The sequence below is a fragment of the Xyrauchen texanus genome, chromosome 14, assembly GCF_025860055.1.
Source record: "Xyrauchen texanus isolate HMW12.3.18 chromosome 14, RBS_HiC_50CHRs, whole genome shotgun sequence".
Lineage (NCBI taxonomy): Eukaryota > Metazoa > Chordata > Actinopteri > Cypriniformes > Catostomidae > Xyrauchen > Xyrauchen texanus.
In genome coordinates, this window is record NC_068289.1 from 22,597,333 (window position 1) to 22,624,556 (window position 27,224).

General features: G+C 46.7%; 1 protein-coding gene across 1 annotated transcript in view; it reads left to right on the forward strand.

Annotated features, from left to right (window-relative positions):
• LOC127655020 (myosin-IIIb-like) overlaps positions 1–19,935 on the forward strand; it is a 48,265-nt gene extending 28,330 nt beyond the window's left edge. Inside the window, exons 6-9 of the mRNA XM_052142612.1 lie at positions 10,545–10,649; positions 11,142–11,241; positions 12,087–12,163; positions 19,786–19,935. Coding sequence (XP_051998572.1) covers positions 10,545–10,649; positions 11,142–11,241; positions 12,087–12,163; positions 19,786–19,935 — 432 coding nt within the window. The remainder of the gene's footprint in view (positions 1–10,544; positions 10,650–11,141; positions 11,242–12,086; positions 12,164–19,785) is intronic.
• The last annotated feature ends 7,289 nt before the right edge of the window (positions 19,936–27,224 follow it).

Sequence of the window (27,224 nt, forward strand, 5' to 3'; positions counted from 1 at the left end):
GCCCGTGTTGATGAACTGCTCGATCGGTTAGGTACTGCTCGATTTTACTCGACCCTGGATTTAACAAAGGGTTATTGGCAGATCCCCTTGACACCAATGTCCCGCGAGAAAACAGCCTTCACCACGCCGTTTGGATTACACCAATTTGTGACGCTTCCTTTCGGTTTGTTTGGGGCACCAGCCACGTTCCAGCGACTCATGGATCGGATCCTCAGACCGCGATACGCGCACGCCGCTGCCTATTTAGATGACATTATCATCTATAGCAATGATTGGCAGCGGCACATGCAACATCTGAGGGCCGTCCTGAGATCGCTGCGGCGGGCGGGCTCACAGCAAACCCTAAGAAGTGCTGCGGTTGAGCGTGTGGAGGTACGGTATCTGGGGTTCCACTTGGGTCATGGCCAGGTGCGTCCCCAAATTGAAAAGACTGCGGCGATTGCGACTTGCCCTAGACCTAAGACCAAAAAGGGGTGAGGCAGTTCCTGGGGCTGGCTGGCTATTACAGAAGATTTGTGCCTAATTATTCGGACGCCACCAGCCCGCTGACTGACCTCACTAAAAAGGGGCTCCAGATCCGGTCCAATGGTCGGAGCAGTGCCAACAGGCGTTCACGCAGATTAAAGCTGCACTTTGTGGGGGCCGCTTTTGCATGCACCTGACTTTTCTCTCCCTTTTCTATTGCAGACGGACGCTTCAGACAGAGGGCTGGGGGCGTACTCTGCAGGTGGTGGAGGGGAGGAGCCCGGTGCTGTACATTAGCCGGAAGCTCTCCTTAAGGGAGACTAAGTACAGCACCGTGGAAAAGGAGTGTCTGGCCATCAAGTGGGCGGTCCTCACCCTCCGATACTACCTGCTGGGGCGGGCCTTCACCCTCTGTTCGGATCATGCCCCACTCCAGTGGCTCCACCGCATGAAGGATGCTAATGCCCGGATCACCCGTTGGTATCTGGCTCTCCAGCCTTTTAAGTTCAAGGTGGTCCACAGACCGGGGTGCAGATGGCTGCCGCCGACTTCCTCTCCAGAAATGGGGGAGTGGTAGGCAGGTCGGATGACGCCCGGCCTGAGTCGGGCGGTGGGGGTATGTGGCAGCGGGGCGTGGTCAAGCGCCCGTCCGGAGAGAGAAGCGGTAAGGCGCTCACACCTGGGCCAAATTATGACTAACACCTGTCTCTAATTGCAGTAGAGCGAGGAGAGCGGTTAAAAAGCCAGCAGCCTCAGAGCAGAGGGAAGACGACCGTGCAAGCCAACCCAGTGCGCTTGTGTCTTTGTGTGAACTAGTGTGTAAATTATTGTGAGACATACGGCAATTAAAGCCTTACCTTTTTGTCGAAACCTTCGTTTCCTGTCCTGCTTCCCGTGAGAGTTTCACACATATTAACTGTTTTTGTTCTATTTCACCGACTAAAATAGTTCCAAAGGAAAGCTACATCAGCGCGGTGTTTTGTTACTGAATGATTCAGCGTTTGGAACAAATCTTTTGTATGAATGACTCACTAATTAAGACGGTCACTTGCTGCCACCTATTGGCGGTTTAGTTTAATGTTAAGTATTGCATTTTTTTTTATATTCAAACATTTATTTAAAACATCAATCTCATAACATTATTTATTGCAGTTGTAATTGCAGTGCACATTTTTTAATTTGATGGGTAATAGCCCTATAGTGTCTTATTATTATAACTGAATTTATTGATCAAATGTAACAACCTTCTCACTGATGCTCACTGATCATGTCATTGGACTGGGCTACAAATTTTTGTTGACATTGTCTGTGACACAAGTAGCCTGTGAAAGAAGCTTCTCCACACTGAAGCTTGTGAAGAACAGACTTAGGACCGCTATTAATCAGGAACACCTTGAGGCTTTCATGTTAATGTCAACAGAGAGGGAGATACTTGTTGGAATTGACATTAACAACATTATTGATAAAGTTGCTGAGAGCAGCGAAGTCTTACGCAACCTGCTGACCTTCTAAGCTAACATTTTTGTTTAACCTCTCTTCTGCAGTTTATATACACTTATGAGTGAGAAGTAGAGAGGTAGAAACATCTTTGGACTTCTAGAGTAAATGCTTGTATGTTCATATGTGCAGACCCATTTTATATTAGGACTGCTTTACTTCTAGGTTGGTTGTTTATGTTTTTATGTTATGGTCATACTGTGAAATAAATGTAATTTAGGGGGGAAAAAAACAAGGTTGTCCGTGTTTTTAAATTTTATTTGGGTGCATAGGATGGCCTGGATGGGTGTAGGATTTCCCGACCTGAAATTGTGTCCCAGTCCGGCCCTGCTGGTAGCGCTGTATGTTTCGCACTGTAGATTCAGAAGAACCGGCTCAAATAGTAATTTGTACAGGAATCAGACTACACTGGTCGTGCTGTATGTTTCATGCTGTAGATTCAAAAGAACTGGCTCAAAATTGTAATTTGTATAGCAATCAGGCTACACTGGTTGTGCTGTATGATTCACACTGTAGACTCAAAAGAACCGGCTCAAAAGAGTCCTTTGTTCGGGAATTGGACTACATGTCATGTGTGATTTGCACTGTAGATTCAAAATAACTACCTCAAAAGAGTCATTTGTACGGGAATCAGACAACACTGGTTGCGCTGTATGTTTCACGCTGTAGATTCAAAAGAACCTGCTCAAAAAGAGTAATCTGTATGGAAATCGGACTACACTGGTCAAGCTGTGTGTTTCGTGCTGTAGATTAAATAAAACTGGCTAATTAGAATAATTTGTTAGTGAATCCGACAACACTGGCCTCGCTGTGTTTCACACTGTCGATTCAAAAGGCCAGCTCAAAAGAGTCATTTATAAAGGAATTGGACTCCACTTAATTTGCTGTGTGTTTCACGCTGTAGATTAAAAAGGCCAGCTCAAAAGAGTCATTTATAAAGGAATTGGACTCCACTTCATTTGCTGTGTGTTTCACGCTGTTGTTTCAACTTAACCGGCTCATTAGAGTCATTTGGGAACTGGACTACACTGCATGCACTGTGTTTTGAGCTGTCGATTCAACAGCACCGTCTCATTAGAATAATTCGTTCAGGAATCCGACTAAACTGGTCTCGCTGTGTGTTTAACTTTCTAGATTCAAAAGGACCAGCTAAAAAGAGTAATTTGTTCAGGAATCGTAATACACTGGAAGCGATGAATGTTTCTCATTGTAGATTCAAAAGAACCGACTCTTCTGAGTAATTGGACTACACTGGTCGCACTGTATGTTTCATGCTGTATGCTTCATTTAGTAGAGAGGCAGCGCTGCCACTGAATTGCACTGCAAGAAACACAGTCAGAGTATTTTAGAATGGTGTTCCATCTGCATGGTGTAAAATAGCACATTCAGGAACAGTTAACAGAACTAAAGGATATCCAAAATCATATAGTTCCGGTTCCCAACCCCAGTCAAAACAAAAAACGTCTAGGTTACGTATGTAACCTCTGTTCCCCGATGGAGGGAACGAGCCGTTGTGTCAGAAAAGCGACACTAGGGGTCTGTCACTCAGCTCCTCCGCTGAACTGCAGACCGTTTTGAGAGAAAGGGCCCTGAGTCCAGCTGAATCTAGTGGCTCGAAGGGGGGTCTCTGGAAGCCCGTGAGGACGATCGAGAGATCCCAGGAGGGAAACAGATTAGGCCTGTAGGGAGTTAGCCTCCGGGCACCTTTTAGGAACCTGATAATTAAGTCGTGCTTACCAAGAGACTTGCCGTCTATCGTGTCGTGGTGAGCCGCGATGGCGGCGACAAACACCTTGAGGGTGGAGGGGGACAGCCTCCTCTCCAGCCTCTCCTGTAGAAACACGGGCACTGACCTAACCGCGCACCTCTGTGGGTCTTCAGCCTGGGAAGAACACCAATTTGCGAACAAGCGCCACTTTAGGGCATAAAGATGCCTGGTAGAGGGGGTTCTGGCTTGGTTGATAGTATCTATGACGGTCGATGGTAGACCGGCTAGATCTTCGCATCCCGTCCAAGGGCCAGACGTGGAGGTTCCAGAGGTCTGGGTGCGGGTGCCAGAGCGTGCCCCGTCCCTGAGAAAGGAGGTCCTTCCTCAGGGGAATTCGCCAGGGAGGGGCTGTCGCGAGAAGCGTGAGGTCCGAGAACCAAGTCCGGGTGGGCCAGTAGGGGGCCACCAGAATGACTTGCTCTTCATCCTCCATGACCTTACACAGCACCTGTGCAAGAAGGCTCACTGGGGGAAATGCGTACTTGCGCAGCGCCGCGGGCCAGCTGTGTGCCAAAGCGTCTGCCCCGAGGGGAGCCACTGTCCGGGCATACCAGAGCGGGAAGTGGAAGGTTTCCTGAGAGGAAAACAGGTCTACCTGGGTCTTGCCGAACCGGTCCCAGATCAGCTGGACCGACTGGGGGTGGAGCCTCCACTCTCCGCTGGGCAAGCGTTGTCGTGACAGCGCATCTGCTATCACATTGAGGTTGCCGGGGAGGTGAGTGGCGCGCAGTGACTTGAGTCGCTGCTGACTCCAAAGGAGGAGACGACGGGCGAGCTGTGACATGTGGAGGGAGCGTACTCCGCCATGGCGATTTATGTAGGCTACCACTGTGGTGCTGTCTGTCCTGACTAGGACATGTTTGTCTCGAATTAACGGGAGAAACTTCCTCAGGGCAAAGAAAACAGCCAGCAGCTCTTGGCAGTTGATGTGCCAACGCAGCGGGGCCCGGTTCCAAGAGCCTGCGGCTGCGTGCCCATTGCATACGGTGCCCCAACCCAGTTTGGAGGTGTCAGTTGTGACCAGGATGCATCGGGACACCTGCTGCAAGGGTACTCCTGCCCGTAGAAAGCAGAGGTCTGTCCAGGGTTTGAAGGTTTGGCGGCAGGCGGTGGTGACTTTCACTCTGTGCGTGCCGCGGAGGATGCCATATGCCCCAGGAGCTTTTGGAAACGTTTTAGAGGGACCACAGTGCCTGGCTTGAAGGAAGCGAGGCACTCCAGCACTGACTGTGCACGCTCGTTGGAGAGACGTGCTGTCATTGAGACTGAGTCCAACTCCAAGCCGAGAAAAGAGATGCTCTGAGCTTGCTCTTTTCCCAGTTGACCTGAAGCCCCAAGTGGCTGAGGTGCCTGAGCACCTGGTCTCTGTGCGCACATAGTAACACTCGCGAGGGGGCCAGGATGAGCCAGTCGTATTCTCTGAGCAGGGCAAGTGCTGCCTCTGCGACTTTTGTGAAGACGCGAGGGGACAGAGACAGGCCGAAGGGGAGGTACTGATACGTCTGACCATCGAACGCGAACCGTAGAAAGGGTCGGTGTCGAGGCCGGATCAAGACGTGAAAGTACGCGTCCTTCAGGTCTACCGCTGCGAACCAATCTAGATGCCGGACGCCAGATAGAGAATTTGTTTCTGGGTGAGCATTTTGAACGGTTTGGACAGAGCCCGGTTGAAAACTCGCAGGTCCAAGATCGGTCGTAAGCCGCCGCCTTTCTTGGGTACAACAAAGTAAGGGCTGTAGAAACCCTTCTTCATTTCAGTTGGAGGGACAGGCTCTATCGCGTCCTTGATTAGAAGAGAGGCGATTTCTTCGCGCAGGGACTGGGCATGTTCGCCGTATACTGCGAAAAAATGGACGCGCACGAAGGGGGGCGGAGGCCTGGCAAACTGAATTGCGTAACTGAGTCGAATGGTCCGGTGCAGCCAGCGTGACTGGTTGGGCAGTGAGAGCCACACCTCTAAACTCCGTGCTAGGGGTTACCAAGGGGACAAGTATTTTGGACGTACCCGGCGGGGCTTCGCAGCGGGGCGGAACAGGTAATGCGGCGTCAGGAGGCAGTGAAGCATCCCGAGGCTCTGGTGCTGAGAATAGACTCTAAGCACTTACCTTGCTCCACGCACCCGGCAGGGGGCGGGTTCATGACTGAGGAGGAGGTCTGGTGTTGGCGTCCTATGACTCGTCTGAACCGGCCGGCCGGGGAACAGTCGTGGGGCTTAGGGCGGGGGCACCGCGTTCAGGAAGCCGGGACTGTTGAGATCTGGAAGCAAAGTGCAGTGAGAACGGTAATTGCGGGCCAGATGACCCAGAGACTAAGGAAATAGCTCTTTTATTGAGAATTTGGGTACCGCAGCCCATGTTAGGGGTACGGCAAATGAAAAAACACAAGATTCTCCTCCCGTCCCTCCACCGGGGGATGGCGCGGTCTTACCACCTCCGGAGCTAACGTCTTGGACTCTGGGTGGACTGTCTCAGGGGCGCCTGGGATCCTTCTGGGTCCTCAAGGGGGTTTGTGTGACAGGGGGCGTGCGCTTCCTGCGGGTTGCTCGACGCTGGGGCTGAGAGCTGGGACCGAAGCAGAAGGTTTCCTGGCCGCGGGGGGAAGCCCTCGGCGAGCAGACGGGGCATGGCCCGGGGCGGCAGGTTTGCAGCGGGGCATGATGTGTGAGATGACCTCCGTCTGCTTCTTCACCGTGGAGAACTGCTGGGCGAAGTCCTCGACAGTGTCGCCGAAGAGGCCAAACTGGGAGACAGGGGTGTTGAGGAAGCGAGTCTTGTCAGCTTCACGCATCTCGAACAGGTTCAGCCATAGTTGACGCTCCTGGGCCACGAGCGTGGCCATCGCCTGCCCGAGCACCTGTGCTGTGACCTTCGTCGTTTCCTGCAGCGTGTCGGGATCAGGGCCACCCCTGTGCATGTTTCTGAGTGCCTTGGCTTGGTGGACCTGCAGGAGAGCCATGGCATGCAGGGCGGAAGCAGCGCGTCCAGCGGCACTGTAGGCCTTTGCGGTCAGCAAGGATGTTGCTCTATAGGGCCGGGAGGGGAGTACAGGGCGGCCCTGCCAGTTGGTAGGGTTTCTGGGGCATAAGTGGAGCGCAACTGCCCTATCCACCTGGGGAATCGCCTGTATCCGTGGCGCATTCCGCCGTCGAGGGTGGCGAGGGCGGATGAGCAGGTGGCGGTGTGACGAGTGGAGAGGGGAGCTCATCATAAACTTCCGGGAAAATCGGGACTGGTGGGCGGTGAGGCTGTGAGCGGGGCCCAGACCCCAGGAACCAGTCGTCCAGCCGTGATGGCTGTGGGGAGCATGGGGGATTCCAATCCAAGCCCACGCTAGTGGCTGCCGAGGGAAGCATGTCGGTCATCTGCGCGTTGGCCTCATCAAGCGGCAGCCCAGGGGAGTCCTTAGCGTCAGACACCGCGCCCTCCGATGCAGCGGCGAGCTCATCTACTTCGGTCTCAAGAGGATAGGCAGACTGGCTGTAAGGCGAGTCACTGTTGCCTCGAGCATGGACGGGAGTCAATGAGGGGGCGTACCCGGTGGAGCTGCACCCGCTGCCATCCCCAAATCGCCTCCATCGCCAACCGCATTGTCCTCAATCCCGTGGGAAGGAGGAGCAATGCGGGGGGCGGCTGGAGTGGCTTGCTTACGGTTGTAAGCAAGCCGCGACTGCAACGTTGTCATGGCAAGGCAAGGCAAGGCAAGTTTATTTATATAGCACATTTCATACACAATGGTAATTCAAAGTGCTTTACATAGAAGAGATTAAAATAAGAATAAAAAAATAAGAATAATTGAAACAGTTTAGAATAAAATAAAATACAGTACAAACAGTCGGACACACAGTGGCACAGTGCTCATTCAGTAAAAGCACAGCTAAACAGATGTGTTTTGAGTCTGGATTTGAATGTGACTAATGTAGGAGCACATCTGATCTCTTCTGGAAGCTGGTTCCAGCTGCGGCTGGCATAATAGCTAAAAGCAGACTCTCCTTGCTTAGAGTGAACACTTGGTATTTCTAGCTGATGTGATCCTAATGATCTGAGTGATCTGTTGGGTTTATATTCAGTGAGCATATCTGCAATATATTGAGGTCCTAGCCCATTGAGTGATTTATATACCAGTAATAATACTTTAAAATCAATTCTAAATGTAACTGGGAGCCAGTGTAAAGACCTGAGGACTGGTGTGATATGTTCATATTTTCTGGTTCTGCTCAGAATCCTGGCAGCAGCGTTCTGTATGAGCTGCAACTGTCTTATGGTCTTTTTGGGAAGGCCAGTGAGGAGTCCATTACAATAATCCACCCTGCTGGTGATGAAGGCATGCACAAGTTTCTCTAGGTCTTGACTGGAAACAAAGCATCTAATTCTTGCAATATTTTTCAGATGATAGTATGCTGATTTAGTTATTGCTTTGACATGACTACTGAACTCTAGAGACACACCAAGATTCCTGACTTGATTTTTAGTTGTATGACCCCTAGCGTCAAGGTATGCATTCACCTTGAGAACGTCATCTTTGTTTCCAAACACAATGACTTCAGTTTTGTCTTTGTTTAACTGAAGAAAGTTTTGGCACATCCAACTGTTTAATTCATCAATGCATTGGCACAGGGATTCAATGGGGCTGTAATCGTTAGGTGATAGGGCTAAGTAGATCTGTGTGTCGTCTGCATAGCTGTGGTAAGCAATTTGGTTCTTTCTCGTTATTTGGCTCATTGGGAGCATATACAGGTTGAATAGGAGTGGCGCAAGAATTGAGCCTTGAGGGACTCCGCATGTCATGGACGTCCACTCAGACTTATGGTCTCCTATACTCACATAATAACCTCTCCCTTCTAAGTATGACCTGAACCATTTTAGGACCATCCCAGAAAGCCCCACCCAGTTTTCCAGCCTGTCAAGAAGTATGTTGTGATCAACAGTGTCAAATGCAGCACTGAGGTCGAATAGTACCAGTACTGATAATTTGCCTGTATCAGTATTTAAGCGAATATCGTTTATTATCTTTATGAGCGCTGTCTCTGTGATGCGATCGGAAACCAGATTGAAAATTGTCAAAGTATCCATTTGAGTTCAAGAATTTGTTCAGCTGATTGAAGACAACTTTTTCAATGATCTTGCCTATGAAAGGCAGATTTGAGATCGGTCTATAGTTGCTTAATATGGTCTTATCCAGATTGCTCTTTTTCAAGAGGGGCTTGACAACTGCAGTTTTCAGGGAGTTTGGAAAACTCCCAGAGAGAAGTGAGGAGTTTATCACTTCTAGGAGATCTGTTTCTAAACAGTTGAACACACTTTTGAAAAAAGATGTGGGAAGTGCATCAAGGGCGCAGGTTGATGTTTTAAGGTGCTGTACGGTTTCTTCCAAAATTTTGCCATCGATTTCTTTGAAATCAGACATAGTAACTACTTTCTCAGGTTGTGGTTTGATTTGTCTGACCCCAGCACAACTCAAGGATGTGCTGATCACCTTTCTGATATTATTGATTTTTTCAGAGAAGAAAGAAGCAAACTCCCTGCACTTGCTGTCTGAGAGCATTTCACTGGGAATCTGGCTTGGGGGGTTTGTCAGTCTCTCTACAGTCCCAAAAAGAGTGTGTGTGTTGTTTAAGTTGCTGTTTATAATATTCGAGAAGAAAGTCTGTCTAGCTTTGCCTAGTTCCATATTAAAAGCATGGATGCTGTCTTTGTAGATGTTATAATGGACTACAAGTTTTGTCTTCCGCCACATGCGCTCTGCTTTTCTGCATTGTCTTTTCATATTTTGCACTGTTGTTGAGTATCTCCAAGGTGCTTTTTGTCTGCCACTCTTCTTCCTGACTTTCACAGGAGCAATATCATCAATTACACTTTTAACTTTTGAGTTAAAAGAATCAAGGAGTAAATCAACAGAGTCAGCAGATATACTTGATGTTAAAGATATAGCCTTCATAAATAGTACACTTCATAAATAGTACATCATGTTCATGTTCTCGCAGTGATAACATGAACCATCCACAAACACGTGTGATCGCTACCCAGACACACGAGAAACGCCTGTGGCCGTCTGAAGCGGAGAGCACTCTACCGCATCCAGGAACAACACGGGGGCGGAAAGGCATCTTTATAAAGATGCGTCCTTAAAAGGACGTTCAACGCCGCTGTGTTTTTGCTCTTTTCGAGGAAATTACTCTTTTAATAAAATCACTCTTTTATGAAAAACTCGTAAGTGTTTTTTTATCTGCGCTGTCGAAGTGCCCAGGTTCAAGAATGCACAGCTGTGCACGAAGGAGAAAGCCGCTGTTGTGCGTTGTAAGGTCCAACAGCATGCAGAGCATCAGAGGAATAGCAGGAACTTGGTGTGTAACTCGCAGCAACTGCAAACACGACCATCGGCTCTGAAGAAATTTTCTGAATGAACTCCCGTATTCGCCCCGCTTAAATACCTGTATGTCCGGGGGCGGGATATGCAAATACCGTCTGCCAACTTCTCATTGGCCTTTTTTCATAGAACAGAGGTATATATCGGCGCTCAAGAGAGACCCCTAGTGTCGCTTCTCTGACACAACGTGGAGAGAGCGACAGAAGGGAAACATGCTGCCTCAGATAAATTATTTCAATGGTTTAACGTGTTTGAATGAAACTGTGCCATTGTTGTTTTGACAATACACTAAAGCACATATCATGATTGAAAAGTGGTGTGTTTCGTAGTATATAAATCACAAATTTGCTAAAATCTTACTAATGTAGCTCCTGTTGTTTGGTTCCCCTCTTCTCAGTAACTGCAACTCTTTTTTTCCTCATTACTCCCTTCTATGTGTGTGTGTGTTTAGTTATGTAATGGAGGTTCAGTTACTGACCTGATAAAGGGTTTGCTGATGAGGGAAAAACATCTGGAGGAGCCCATCATCGCCTTCATCCTGTATGGAGCGCTTCTGGTGAGACAGACACACACACACGCACATGCACACACACGCGCATTCACGCACACACAAACACACATGCGCACTAACTTTATGTATCTTGTATTTTCTTTCAAATGTATTTGTAAAGCATTTTGAATTGTCATTGTGTATAAAATGTGCAATATAAATAAACTTGCCTTGCCTAAAACACACACAAATGCTCATGCACAAACTCTTTTGAGTATAACTTTTTCACAGATATTAACTTTATCCTACCCTGAACTGCATCCAACATCAATTCATCCATCCAACATTACCAAACAGACACACACACACACACAGGTAATCTGCCCAGCACAGGGAATTCTGCCTCAGCTCTCTGATCATGCCAAAGCATATATTTTGTGCTGTGATAGTGAAGAGAGCGAGAGAATCCAGTTGTAGGCTTCAGGGGACAATCCCAGAGGCAGTCTGACCCTCCGGACCTCAACAACTGATTCAAGTTTTTCTGACCTTTTTTTTCAGGGTCTCCAGCATCTCCACAACAACAGAATCATCCACCGTGATGTGAAGGGCAACAACATCCTCCTCACCACAGATGGTGGAGTCAAACTTGTGGACTTTGGTAATGGCTGACAGTTTTTCTCCACTGAGAGAAACATAGAAAAAAGCATGGTACCATTACAAAAAAGTTATATGGTGATATCATGGTCCAGTAATGTTGTCAGATGTTGATAACATAGTACTTTGCAGCCTGATCTCATGAAAATTATTCTTTTATAATAATTTAGCATTTAATTTGTTGACAACACATGAGAAATACAGTATATTATTATAATGTGGATAAACATCATCATATATTGTTATTGTGTACAAATTACAATGAGCTGAATACTAATGATTTATGTAATGCTAATGTTTATATAATGTTTAATGCTACTAAATTGAGGCGGCGAATCAGAGTAACAGTTCTAGCCGCTCAGGCATGTGACTGCTTTATCAAACTCACCCTCACACACCCTGAGCTTCGCCTGTGATAAAAGGGTTAAATGGTGTTTTGCATGTCAAGTGTGTGTGAGCGGTAAGGGGTGTGTGCGGCCATTGATTCTTGTCTGCCCGGGGCATGTTTACCTTATGTGTGTGCGTGCGTGCGTGCGTGCGTGCGTATGTGCGAGAGAAGTGGAATCCGGCTGAGAATTCAAACGACCTTGTCACATAATACTAATGAACGCTAGTCACCCTCTCCCTGCCCTCATGTCACGACAGATTACTTGCCACCTGCTACGTCTGAATTTGTTTGGTTGTTTTATTTTGTTATTTCTACTTGGAAAATACTAGTAAATGTATTGATCTGTGTACATTTTTGCATGAAGTACAAATAATGAAAATGATCTACAAAAAAAAAAAACTTGTGAAAAGAAGTTGAACTAAGCTATGATTGTAAAACATGAGAACTTTTCTCTTTTGCAGGTGTCTCAGCTCAGCTGACGAGTGCCCGTCTGCGCAGAAATACATCTGTGGGAACCCCGTTCTGGATGGCACCTGAGGTCTGCTCTTATATTACCTCACTCCCTTTCTTTATTTATACATTTCCCTCTTTTGCTATGTGTAAAGTTATTCAATGGAAAGGAGGAGGCGAGAACCGGCTTTTCAATATAAATAATAGTTTTAATGATAAACTTAAAAGACAACACAAACACACACGACGGACATGTCCGCTAACGATCTCTCTCTCCCGCACGGCCCTCTGCAGTCAGCCTTTAAACCTCATGGGAGGCATAATTAGCCTAATACGAGACCGGGTGTGTAGTATCACGACCCGGCCCCGCCCTCCGCCCTGTCACATTCCTCCCTAGTTCTCTCAGGCTGGGCAGCCCCCGGCCTGACGTACATCCCCCCCCTCTTTCCCTGGGGGGAGGGCGCGCCTTCCGCGCTGTCTGCCGACAGGTCATCCCCATCTACCTGGACGAGGGAGGGGACAAGGGGAGGGAAACAGAAATAATTAAAATGGGGGGTACTTCCTGTAACAGTGTAGTACCCCCCAAAAAACTGTAAAATTTAAAAGAGGATAAAGGCCAACGCAGAGCGACAGTGAGAGAGAGAGAGAGAGGAGAGAGAGATGAAAAAAAAAAACTCTTACTCGCCAGTTCTCCGATACGCCGCAGCTTGTTCCTCGGCCACTCCTCCACCCTTTATCGGACGATAACCGCGCCTCTCTGGGCGGATCCGAGGCAGTCCTCCAGCCCCTGCCGGACGGAACACCCTGCCGCGTTCTCGGGGAACAGAAGGGGTCTCCCCCGCCCCTGGCAGCAGTCCTCTCGCTCCAGGCGGTCGCCAGTGAGCCCCTCCCCGCTCGCGGTAGGTGGTCTTAAACCCCGCCGCGTTTCAGCGGCCGGTAGGTGACTCCTGCGCCCCTGGCAGCGGCCCTGCCGCTCCAGGCGGTCGGCTAGGAGCCCCTTCTCCCCTCGCGGTCGTCGGCCATCGTCCTCGTTCAGGCGGCTGGGCTCCTCGTCCCCCGGCAGATGGGCGCGGCTGCTCCATTGGGGTGGACGGTAGTGGCGAGAACTCTACTACGGCGTATCCCTCCTCCTTCCCGGGCTTCGGCACCAGTGTAACGTGATCAATGAAAAGGAGGAGGCGAGAACCAGCTTGACGATATAAATCATATTTTAATGAGAAACTCAAAAGACAACATAAACACACATGACGGACATGTCCGCTAACGATCTCTCTCTCCCGCACGGCCCTCTACAGTCAGCCTTTAAACCTCAAGGAGGCATAATTAGCCTAATACGGGACCGGTGTGTAGTATCAAGACCCGGCCCCGCCCTCCGCCCTGCCACACTATGCAATACGCCTCTCTTGATAAACTACAATAAAATCCTATTCTTAAAGGAATGTTTACCCAAAAATGAAAACTCTTTATCATTTGCTCAACTCTTTGTTGTTTCACACCCGTATGACTTTATATCCTGCCTGCTGTTTTGCATACAATGCAATTTAATAAAAATATTAATTCAATTCTAATATGGTGCATAAAAATGCATTGTTGCAGGTTTAACATTGACATTCAATCATATTAAACTTCATCGGTTCTCGCATCTCCGTACTCTCGCAGAGGGGAAGATTATCATTAAATAACGGCTTAACACCTTAAGCTCTGCTGCATATTTTGGCTGCCAATTTTTCACACAAATTTAAAAGCACAGCTTACACACATACTGTGGATTAATTGCAAAGCATTGGTCTCATTTTACAGAAATCCCACAAATAAAACTAAATAAATAAATAAAAAGATTCCAATAATTAAAAAATGATAAGGTATATGTTTGCAATCCTATGATGAACATATATTTATTTATTCATTCTGTCTTTGAAAGTCTGTGATTTAGGATCTGTTTGCTAAATGTCCCTGCGAAAGTGAATCCAGCCATGGATTGGCAACAAGTACTAATGTAGGTAAAAAAAAAAGGTCTCTGTTTCATGATGACATACATCAATCACTATGTTAGTGTGTTACTGTATGTATCTGCTTTTTAATATTTTCCTATCGGACGGTTCCTTTTAAAACCACTTCTAAATGGCAAAGTTGAAACTCCTGTTTTAGCACAGCGGTTGATTGACAGGGTAGTGCTTCACTGCTGCGTGGATGCATACAGGACATATCAGAGTTTACACCTCAAATGCGATCTGGTCACATGCGTTTTTGACCAGATTCCTATGAAGTTTTTGTGATCCGATCACAAAATGGTTTAGAACCCATTTAGACCTGTATTTATGGCTGACCACATGTGATTGGGTCAGCTGATACACATCTTAATACCAGGTGGAAACGGGTCTAAAACACAAGATTCAGATCAAAAATGCAGGTGCCATTAGAAAAACTTCTCTAATTTAGTGCCATTTGAAAAACTTTTATTGTCATAGTTCTACATCATTACCACAAGGTGGCGCTCTTATTTTTATTTTATGTAACAAAAATGCTGGATTTATTTTATAAAAGTGATGGAGTATAGATTCCAAGCTTTCAAATGGTACCACATATAAATTATGTATCCGGGGACCACATTTAAAGTTTTTACACACTTCTGACTCCACAGAGTTTAAGAGTTAAAATTTCATCCTGTTTCTCATATAGCTTCAGAAGTCTTGCAATATAGAGCTATTATGGTGCTTTTATGTCATTTTGGAGCTTAAAGGCACGGTCACATTTACCTTTGCATGGTGACATTTTGTGGCAGTCATCTCAATAGGAATCTGCGCAATCGTTAATTTTAGCAAAGAAAGATTTCCCCTTGCGATTATCACGTGCAGTTTGGTGAATTTTGACAGGCGAATTCGCCATATTGACCGATAGGAAGTTGCTTGCTTTGGAAATGTCCTCTGTGTGGGCGGTGTTTCGTACACAGCTACACGAAATATTCACAATGGACAGGAATATCATATTAGTGGCGAGTTTCTTTTTAACTTCACTCTCACGGAGTATAAAGTGCTGCATTTAAAAGAGGCTGCTTGGCAATTTGTGTTTTGCTGGTTTCACATGCACTCAACGTCCGGGCATGCCTTCTTCCCCTGCAGAATTTTGGCATGCAAAGATAAATGTGACCACGCCTTAACACCCCCAGTCTATTTACTATCATTGTATGGAAAAAAATTGCTTGGACATTGTATTGAATTTCTCTCTATGTGTTCCATGATGGTGAATAAATCATGACAGAATTTTGGGATGCATTACTCCTATATGACCAAACCTGATTAAACTTATTATTATTATTTTTCTCCTAAAAGCCATTTTAGTCATTGTAGTTTTACTCACTGAAGCAAATTCTGTTTCTTTAATGTTTGAGTTGCTTCAGGATAGTTTACTATTCTGTACAGATCTATGAAAATGTATATATATTGCTCAGTTTACACAACTTAAATGTGTGTGACTGAATTCTGAGTGTGTGTGTGTGGATCATGGAAAGGTTAATAGCTGAGTGCCGCTCCTCTGTGAGTGTGAAATAAAGTGAGGTGATGGGGCCAGTGTGGGAGGCCCCTCAGGGCCAATTAAAATACAATCTAAATTAAATGCTTGGCAGTATGACGATTGGTCACAGTATTACTGACACGTGACTGAACACTGGAGGGCAACATAATTGTTGCGATTATTTACAGTCCAGTTATGATTAAACTTCACAAATATTGGTAAGCTGGAGCTAAAATAACATTTTAAAATGAATGAATTAATTAATTTGACACTTATATTTCACTTTTCTGACAGATGAGTTTCATTTATAAAAATGAGTTTTATATAGAAAATGGAAAGGTTAAATTCACTAACGTTAACGAATGGAACCTTATTGTAATGTGTTACCAAGATATCTTAATATTCCTTTAGATTCTTATTTAGAACAATATTTCCTTTTTGTATCTTCATTTTGAATGCCCTTTTATGATTAAATCCCAGAGATATGTTGCTCTCAGTGAGGCTACGTCAAAAAATTATGACATTTGTTTTTCAATGGTCGAAAACCAAATGTGGGTCCAATAAAGCTAGTTCCCCTTCTGTCACTCACTTCGACGTTGTGTCGAAGAAGCGACACTAGGGGTCTCTGTTGAGCACCGAATATACCTCTGAACTATGAAAAAAGGCCTGCATGGAGAGCACCCCTCTCTGCTCGTCATAAAGCCCCTCGCTCATCCGCTCTCACAACCCTCGACGGCGGAGCGGCCCACGGGTACATGGCGATTCCCCAGGTGGATAGGTTGGTTGCGATCCACCTGTGCCCCGAGAACGCCGCCAACTGGTGGGGTCGCCCTGTACTCCCCTCCAAGGCCTGTAGCATGACGTCATCATTGACCGCTAAAGCCTACAGCGCCACCGGACAGGCCGCTTCTGCCCTGCATGCATTGGCCCTCCTGCAAGTCCACCAGGTCAAGGCACTTAAAGATCTGCACGAGGGTATTCCTGATCCCGACGTACTGCAGGAACTGCGCTCAGCGACCGACCTTGCCCTCAGGGCCATGAAGGCGCAGTCACTCGAGCAGGAGATGGCCACACTCGTGGTTCAGGAACGTCATCTGTGGCTGAACGTGGTCGAGATGCGCAAAATGGACAAGACACGCTTCCTCAACGCCCCTGTCTCCCAGTTAGGCCTATTCGGCGACACCGTCGAGGACTTCGACCAGCAGTTCTCCGCGGTGAAAAAACAGACGGAGGCCATCTCACACATCCTGCCCTGCTGCAAACCTGCCGCCACGGGCTAAGCCCCTTCTGCGCGCCGAGGGCGTCCCCCTGCGGCTAGAAAACATGATCAGCCTCAACCCAGGCCCAGCTCTCAGCCCCAGCATCGAGCACCCCGTAGGAAGCGCACGTCTCACAGACCTCCTCGAGGACCCAGAAGGCTCCCAGGCGTTCCTGAGACGTTCGACCCAGAGACCGAGATGCTCGCTCCGGAGCTGGTAAGAAGACCATTCAGTCCCCTGGTGGAGGGCCAGGAGGAGAATCTTTATTTGAAGTTATTTCATTTGCCGCACTCCTCCGGGGCTGCGGTACCCACGTTCTCAATAAAAGAGCGATTTCCTTTGTCTCTGGGTCACCTGGCCCACAAATGCCGTTCTCATGGCACTCTGCTGCCAGACCTCGACAGTCCCCTGGACGCGGACCCCCCGCCTCCAGCCAAGCCACGACTGTCCCCTGGCCAGCTGGTTTTGATGAGTCTAGAGGACGCCGATGCTGGACCTCCTCCTAAGTCACTAACCTTCGAGTCTTTTCTCAGCATCAGAGCCTCTGGACGCACTTTCGTCTCCCGACACCGTACTACCTGCTCCGCCCCGGTGCGAAGCCCTGCCAGGTACATCCAAAATAATTGTCCCTTTAGTGCCCCTAGCACGGAGCTTGGATGCGTGGCTTTCACTTCTCAAGCCATCTCGCTGGCTGGCCAGGACCATCCGACTCTGTTACGCAATTCAGTTTGACAGGCCCCCGCCCCCGTCATGGTACGCTCCTGCCACATGTCACAACTGGCCCATCATCTCCTCCTTTGCAGACAGCATCAACAGCCTGGAGTTGCTGACTCAAGTCGCTGCGTGCCACTCACATCCCTGGCAACCTCAATATGGTAGCGGACGCGCTGTCACGACTTGCCCAGTGGAGAGTGAAGGCTTTACCCCCAGTCGGTCCAGCTGATTTGGGAACGGTTCGGCAAGGCTCAAGTACACCTGTTTGCCTCCCGAGAGACCTCCCACTGCCCGCTCTGGTATGCCCGAACAGAGGCTCCCCTCGGAGCAGACACAATGGCACACAGCAGGCCCACGGGGCTAAGCAAGTACGCATTTCCCCCAGTGAGCCTTCTTGCACAGGTGCTATGCAAGGTCAGGGAGGATGAGGAACAAGTCACTCTAGTGGCTCCCTATCGGCCCACCCAGGCTTGGTTCTCGGACCTCATACTCCTTGCGACAGCCCTCTCTGGCGATTCCTCTGAGGTAAGACCTTCTTTCTCAGGGACGGGGCACGCTCTGGCATCCGCACCCAGACCTCTGGAACCTCTACGTCTGGCCCCTGGACGGGATGCGGAAGATCTAGCTGATCTACCACCTACTGTTGTAGACACGATCAACCAAGCCAGAGTCTCCTCTACCAGGCAACTTTACGCCCTCAAGTGGCACGCGAATTGGTGTTCTTCTCGGGGCGAATACCCACAAAGGTGTGCAGTCAGGTCAGTGCTCTCATTTCTGCAGGAGAGGCTGCAGTGCGCTTTTTTCTTCCAGGAGAGCCCACTCACTCAGCTCCCTGGATGACTCCTCCCTAGCCCTGTGGGTCCGCAATTCAGTGGAGGAATTCACCGATCCAATTCACTGCGGGTACTCAAATCTACCCTGTACTGGAATAGGTGCTCCGCAGGTTAGGGCTCCTACATGGACATGGCCTGTGTGTATTTTCCGCAGTATGGTCTCCTTACAAGTGGACCCGCGTCTCCCTTGGGCAGTTCCCGCTGCCCCCCGGTTTGCCGTGTCTGTAGCAACTCCTCCCTCCGAAGAGGCGGGATCTACCACTGCGCCACTTCCCACATGTGACCTAAAAGCCCATGTGGTGTATTTCGCCACTTGTACCTCCCCCTCTCTGGGCGGGTGTTGTCTCCGCAGGGTCTTTACCCCCTGAAAGAATAGGAAACTGGGTAAGACCCCTTCTCACAATGCGTGTAAGGGCCCCAGCCGTTTTGCTCTATGCGAGAAACATAGAGAGAAAAGAGGCCCGGCTAGGCTCGGCCAGTTCCCATGTTGGCAAGCTTCGCCTTGTTCCCCTGTCTAGGGTAACTAGAAGGGATTCCGCCGACTTTATTGGGCAATGGGGAAGGGTACGTGCAGTGTGATGCAGCTGGTCATTTTGGCACATCAAGTACCTGCCCGCTCCTGTGTCAGCAGTACACGTACACGGCTCAGCGCATGGCTTGATTTAAAACGAACCCCTAGTGTCGCTTCTTCGACACAACGTCGAAGTGAGCGACAGACGGGGAAGGTCTAGTTTACGGATGTAACCTCCATTCCCTGATGGAGGGAACCAGACGCTGTGTCCTTCCAGCCACGTCGCTGAGCTGAGCCACTGTTGTGGCCGGACCATTTCCGGCTCCTCAGAAAAATCCTGAATGAAACAGATGCATTTCTCCGCCTATATACCCGTATGTCCGGGGGCGGGACATGCAAATTCTGTCTGCCAACTTCTTATTGTCCCTTTTTCATAGTTCAGAGGTATATTTGGCGCTCAAGAGAGACCCTTAGTGTCGCTTCTTCGACACAACATCTCGTTCCCTCCATCAGGGAATGGAGGTTACATCCGTAACCTAGACATTTTTCTTGTCCAAAAAAACAATGTTCTGAACTAGTGTTTAAACTAGAAAAATACCACTATTTATTGACATAACTACAATAATGTCAAAATATAAACTTTCGAGAGTACAAATGTACATAGTTATTTTGAGGAGATTACTTAAGTCTTTTTCTAGGACAAACATCTAGGAAACTACACTTATTCAAAAGTCACATTTGCTTTCCATTCAATCTCATTGTCATGTTGGAGAAACAACTGAGAGACTAAAGAGATCTCATCTGTGATTTTAGTCACACTGACAGTGGGTGAATGTCATTGTTGTTGAGTGTGACACATGTGTGTGTACCTCTTTGTGTACAGGTGATAGCATGTGAACAGCAGTATGATTACTCATATGACGCCCGCTGTGATGTCTGGTCTCTGGGCATCACTGCCATTGAGCTGGCAGACGGAGACCCACCCCTAGCGGAGATGCACCCGGTCAAAGCGCTCTTCAAAATACCACGGTGAGACACCAGGAGGGGCTATACACACACACACACACACACCATACACACAGGCAGTGGCAGCACCAGAGATTTTCGGTTGCAGGTGCAATGGGGATGCTTAACATATATATATATATATATGTAAACGTTTTCAACACAAGGGCTATAGATACAACATACATAAGCCTGCCAATGTAAACCTCTGAAAATAATATTGCACACAATTCTGTCACAGTCGAGCCCTGAATACAACGGAGCAGCAAACAGCAGCAACAAAAGACAACAGATGTGCACGCTTCGGCCTAAAATGCTCGCGAAATCACGAAATCACACAGCCAGTTACCAACATTAGTCTAATGAAATTTGTAACAGCCAACAGAGGGGAAAATCAAGCACTTACCATAGATGTCTTCACAACAAAACAATACGCCTGTTGCTGTGATTGAGTGCGAAGGCATCAATGATGTTGTCACAGTCAAGGGTCCTCGTTCTCTCCGTGTCTATAGCCAAAAGTGCCAGATTACTGGTCCTAGTGTCTCCACTGCTGTTCCTCAGGTAGTTTTTTACAAGGTTCAGGCAAGAAAAACTGCGTTCACAGCTCACTGATGTGACAGGAAGTGTCAGGGCTATGCATATTAACTTATACAGGTCCATAAATGCATCTTTATATGGCCGCATTAAGGATAGGAACTCCTGTGTGCAATGGATAGCATGTCCCTGTTCTTCCTTCCTTTGCAGAAGCCACCGCACCTGATAGAGCTCTGCTGACAGGTTTTCCTCACTGACACCATAGTGTCGGGCCATGGGCAGCAGAAGTTGTTTGTCCAAAAACGATGTGTGTTTTGGGCTGAGAGTTGGTACACCTCTCAGTATGTAATTTGTCTCTGTTGAAAAGCGCCGATTCATTTCCACCATCAACCTGTCTATAACTGGATAGAAAGAGTGCGTTTTCATGTCATCGGTGTTGTCTGTCTGAGTTCTCTCTATCGGGGCCTCCACAATAAAATCTTCCAGGTGTCGAGTTTTCTGGGTCTGCCTTTTCTCGCGTGAAGTATGTGTTGTGCCTGTTTGCATACAGAGTCTCTGCTTGTTGTTGTATTTCTTTCCACTTAGTATCTGTGCGCTTTTCTGATAGAGCATTAATTACAGACTGGGCCAAATCCTCTGCCGCAACGAGGTCAAAATCGGGGGCCTGTAACTGATCTGACATGAACTTTGTTGTTCTAAATAAATCCTCAAACATGTTGAGATGCAAAACAAACTTCTCATCGATGATGGCACTAATGGCTCTTGCCTCTGCCCTCTGATGTGCGTTTGACTGAGTGATGACATCACGCAGAGTGGCTCGCAGAGCGGGGAGAGTTTTCTTGATGGCGCAGATCGCATTATAGTGGCAAGCCCAGCGAGTATCGCACAGTCTCTTGAGTTCCACTGTTTGTGCTGTCGGGACAAGCTCTTTTGGTTTTCTCATGAATAGATCGTGCACCACGGATCCAGAAAAAAACTTGTAGAGCATTTGTATTGTCTCAAAAAACTCTGCTGCAGCGCTGACATTATGTACACAGTCCACTAGCACTTAATTCAGCTTGTGTGCGTGGCAATGTATATAGATGGCTTGCGGCACCTCCTTTCTGAATTTTTCCTGCACACCATTATTACATCCTGATATCACGGATGCTCCGTCGTAGCATTGACCAACACAGCGATGTATATCAATGTTACACTGACTGAGTGTGTGTTTGAGTCTGCAACCAATCCATCTGCGGCAGTAAAATGCAAAAACTCCTCATGCACTTCCCCTGACTCTGGCTGCAAATACCGCACGATAACAGAAATCTGCTCTTTTTTACTCGTATCTTTACTCTCATCCACCAAAACAGCAAAGCACTCGGCATCACTCACCTCATCACTTATCTTCTTTCTTATAATTTCTGCCATTACAGCAAATATCTCATTTTGAATTTCATGATGAGTGTATCTGGCGTTTGATGGGTTAGAAGCTAACTTTTTGTCCACTGTTGAATCAAACTTAGCAATGACATCCAGCAGCTCATGGAAGCTTCCCTTGTTGTGTGACTCCTCACCATCTCTGTGGCCTCGCTGTGCGATGCCCTGGCAGGCTGTGAAGCGCAGGCTCTCCACCACAGCTTTCATGTATTTTCTGTTCTCAATAACTAACGCAGAATGTCCCTTATCAAGCATGTTTGCTATTTTAGATCCGCTTGACTCTTTTTGCTTGAACTCACTCCATCCTTCCATTGCAAATTTGTGCCCCATACTTTCATGATGGCTCTTCAGAGATGCTGATGCTTTCCGCCAGTTGTTAAATCCGTTGCTGGTAAATGTTGGCTCTAAATGAAATCCGTGCCCTCGTTTCAAAAAATGCCTACACGCAAAACAAAATGCTGCATCTTTGGCCACGCTGTATTCCAGCCATGAATACTGATCCATCCAACTTTTGTTAAAACTTCTCTGCTGATTCCCAAATTGCCATGTGGGGTATTTTAGAAGGACTGGCCTCCTTGGGCCCTCCTGAGGATGGCTGCTAATATCACCTGCTGCAGCACAAACCGTAACGTTAGCATCCTCCATGGAAGTCGCCGGCGATTCTCCTTCATCTTCATCCCCAGGATTTTCTTGTTCCTGGGGCTCTGTGACGACGAGCAGTGTGTCTGCACCTTCACAGTCGCGTTTTCCTTGTGACTCGGAAGAACGTGGACGTTTAGGGAGCAAAAAACGATCCATTGTGGTCATGTGGTGTATGTTTTACTGTGCTAAATTTCCAAACTAAAACAAGCTGCAATCACAAACGTTAAGGTCAAACGTTCAGCGGGAGCTGCGCCCATTGGCCAAAGATGATCACAGGCTGCGCATTATTTTAAACTAAATATATATATTTTTAATTATTATTTATTCCCATTTTTAACAACATGAAAAAGACTATTCAAACATGACATTAAAATATAAATATAAAAAATTACAAACATTTCTTGGGGGTGCTGGGAAAAGTGGGAGAGAGCTATGAGTTTACCATGAAATAGAGAGAGACAGACAGGAAATAACCTTGCATCGGTATTGCTTTTTGACTATTTAATAAACAGTCAGCAGAATTTAATAAACAAGTATTTAAAATTAAAGACAGATTATGGAAATTTTACTCCTAAGAAGGGATGGGAATCGTGAAGAATTTAACAATTCAGATTTTGATTCCTTAACTGTTCCATTAATTATTGTTTTAGTACTTTTGAGGAAGAAACATTTGGAAATTAGAAAAGTAGTTTTTATTGTATTTAATGCTTTCAGCAGCCTGTTACCAAATTATAAGGTTATTTCATATTTAAACATTACATATTCTTGCAAAAGGTTTTTACACAGATATTATAATGAAGATATTGTATTTATTTATTTTATTTCTGTTTATAAAACACCACTAATTACGACATAACTAATATGAATATTTAACTGACATGAATACAATAACGACTTCGTAACGTGCCATTTTTGCAGCTCAGTTTTTATTTACGTATGTTGCACTTGTATAGTATTTGGATTATATGGATATGCTGTAGTAAATGCAAAGCTTTTATTTGAAAAGACTAAGAGAAATCCTGTTTTCCATGATATAACTCCTTAATAGACCATTGATGATCATCTGACCTTGCATCATCTTTACGATCAAAACAATATCACCCAGAATGCATTGTGGTGATGTCCTTTGATTGTATTTTACATTTGTGATTAGCTGCCCTCTCTTCCTCCATTGTCATGTAGATGAGTCTGACAGTCATGTTATCTGCTGCGCTCCAGGCCTGCAGGGGAAAAGCTACTCACTTTCAGGACGCTAGCAGTGTTACACACACACACACACACACACACTTTATGACTCTGAAACTACAGCGGTTAGCTCTTCTAGTCTAGAGAGACACAAAAATATGTTCGAAATAGCATACTACCATAGTACTCTTACCATTTCATATCTATAATCAGCATAAATAGTAAAGCTGCGGACACACGGCAACTAACAGTATATTATGTCACAATTGAGAGCTTTTGGTTTTAATAAAAAATATATATCACCAATAACATTATATTAAAAATGTTAAAAAAAAATATTTCCAGAAACAAAATAACATAGCAGTTTTGAAATATGGATTGTGAAATGTCTTTGCATGAGCTTGCATTTCTGACCTGCCGCGTTGAAATGCGCATGAATTATGCACACATGTGTCATGTCATGTTCACTATTGTCTTTTGTTTTTGTTGAAGTTTAGTTTAGTTCCTGTTTCCTGTTTGGTTTTTGTAGTCCTTTGTAGTTTCATTTTACGATTGGTTTTCCCCTGATTAGTTCTCATTCCCTGATTGTCTCCCCAGGTGTTCCTCATTCCCTTGTTTGTTCCTTTGTGCATTTAAGCCCTTAGTTTCCCTGTATCCTTTGTTAGTTCTTGCATGTTTTGGTATGCTCTGTGCCAGATTTCCTGAGTTTTCTTTATGTTTATTAAATAAACTGCTGCACTTAGATCCTCATTATCTGCCTGCTTCGTCACAGAAGAACTAACCACCATTATGGATCTAGCAGCCATCAGAATTCTCCTCCTCAGGCAAGAGGACCGTCCAGTTGAGGATCACGTTCGTGAGTGTTTAGAGCTGGCAAATTTAGTGGACTGCCCAGAATTTTCCTTGGTGGTTTTCTTCAGAGCAGGTCTCATTAGTTCACTAAAGGAGCTGTTGCCTCTGGCGGATCCTCACTGGACTCTCCTCGAGTTCGTGGAGGAGACTCTACGAGTTAGCGGCTCGCCGTTCACTGTGGGTGTAGAGGAGGAGGGCTTAACCCTGGGAGGCGGAGCCTTCGACGTCCCGGGCCTCCCACGGCTCCGCCTTCAGAACTTTTCATGGCGCCTTCCACCGCTCCGCCCACACAGCCTGCCATGAATCTGCCTTCCACGGCTCCGCCTTCCACGGCTCTGCCCCCTGAGCCTTCCACAGCTCCGCCTTCCATGGCTCCATCTCCCAGACCTCCCAGGGCTCCGCCTTCCACAGCACTGCCTTCCATGTCTCTCTTTCCCGGGCCTTACACGGCTACACCCCCTGAGCCTTCCACATCTCCGCCTTCCATGGCTCCGTCTCCCGGGCCTTCCACCACTCCGCCAACACCGCCTTCCAGGAATCTGTCTTCCACGGCTCCGCCCCCAGAGCCTTCCACAGCTCCGCCTTCCACAGCTCCGCCTTCCATGGCTCCATCTTCCGGGCCTCCCAGGGCTCCGCCTTCCACAGCACTGCCTTCCATGGCTCCAACTCCCGAGCCTCCCAGGCCTCCCGACCCAGTCCCTGTCCTGTGGCCTCCTCCCAGGCCTCCCGACCCAGTCCCTGTCCTGTGGCCTCCTCCCAGGCCTCCCGACCCAGTCCCTGTCCTGTGGCCTCCTCCCAGGCGTCCCGACCCAGTCCCTGTTCTGTGGCCTCCTCCCAGGCCTCCCGACCCAGTCCCTGTTCTGTGGCCTCCTCCCAGGCCTCCCGACCCTGCTCCCGTCCTGTGGCCTCCTCCCAGGGCCCCTGACCCTGTTCCCGTCCTGTGGCCTCCTCCCAGGGCCCCTGACCCTGTTCCCGTCCTGTGGCCTCCTCCCAGGGCCCCTGACCCTGTTCCCATCCTGTGGCCTCCTCCCAGGCCTCCTGACCCTGTTCCCATCCTGTGGCCTGTTTGCCCCTTGTGCCCCCTTGGACTGCCTGTTTGCCCCTTGTGCACACTTGGACTGCCTGTTTGCCCCTTGTGCCCCTTTGGACAATTTGTTTTTTGTTTTTCTTTTTTTTGGAGCATCTGGAATCCGCTCCTTAAAGCGGGGGCTCTGTCATGTTCACTGTTGTCTTTGTTTTTGTGCTTTTATGTTTAGTTTAGTTCCTGTTTCCTGTTTGGTTTTTGTAGTCCTTTTGTAGTTTCATTTTACGATTGGTTTTCCCCTGATTAGTTCTCATTCCCTGATTGTCTACCCAGGTGTTCCTCATTCCCTTGTTTGTTCCTTTGTGCATTTAAGCCCTTAGTTTCCCTGTATCCTTTGTTAGTTCTTGCATGTTTTGGCATGCTCTGTGCCAGGTTTCCCGTGTTTTTCTTTATTCTGAGTTTTCTATGTTTATTAAATAAACTGCTGCACTTAGATCCTCATTCTGTGCCTGCTTCGTCACACGTCAATTATTGACCAAATAAAACCACCAGCTTGTTAGTCATAAGCATTAAAACAGTGATATGAAAAAAATAAGGTTTATATATAATTAATACATTAATTGAATAAAGTTTATAATACTTTTTTTTTTTCTGTGTGTAATAAAAATAAATACTTAACCAAATTAAATGAAATCCGAAAATAATTCAGTGTGTGTTCTAGTGTTTAGAACTGCAAAAACAGGAGTGCAAAAAATGGCTTCAAATTGCAAAAAATCTTTCTTCAGTGATCATGTTATTTTTTATTTATTTTTAGTTTTTTTGTCTTGTAATATTAATGATTATATTTCATTGTGGCTCTTTTAAAAATGTGGCCTGTAATGTGCTCTATTTGTCCAATCCATCAATACAAGACAACAATTCAACAAAATAGCTTTTGTACGATTTATACCTCTTTGTAGATTTTTTTAAAACATATCTAAAGCAAAACCGATATCGGATCAGAATCAGCATATATAAATAGGTCATCTGTCTATTCTATGTTTAAAGAAAATTATCATATTTTTCACAGTATACAAACTGCTAAAACTTCACAAATTTCTATATTGTACACTATTTAATATGTTTAATTCAGTCAGTATATTAAAATGCATTTTAAAGTTAATTTTCAGTCGAACAATAATTCGTCCTTTTTTTAAAGCTGTCAAAGTTAATCCGTCAATCATGTGATTCATATTAAAAGTGTTCTTAAATGCAATTAACAAATTTACTCTTAATAAATCATAGACCAGCATATACACTGGTGAAACAGGGCGGAACCTTAGCGATGTGTCTGCCTGGAGTCATTACACTAATGGCACTTTTCCACCGCACGTTACGGTTCGACTCGCCTCAACCCTACTCACTTTACTTTTCTGAGTGTGCATTTCCATTGCAGTTTAGTGCCATCACAACGTGGGTGGGATTAGGCTGATCGTCATAGTTGCGCCGCCTCTACTGCCGTGACATCATTTTAAACACAACACAAACATTACTGATCAAAACAATAACATGACCGCTAGCTGTTAGCTACTAGCTCATTGTGCTGCATAAAGCAGTTGTTGCATGGTGATTTTACACAAGTGTATCAGTTAAAATGGCCTGGTTGTTTTTGAGTCAAGCTT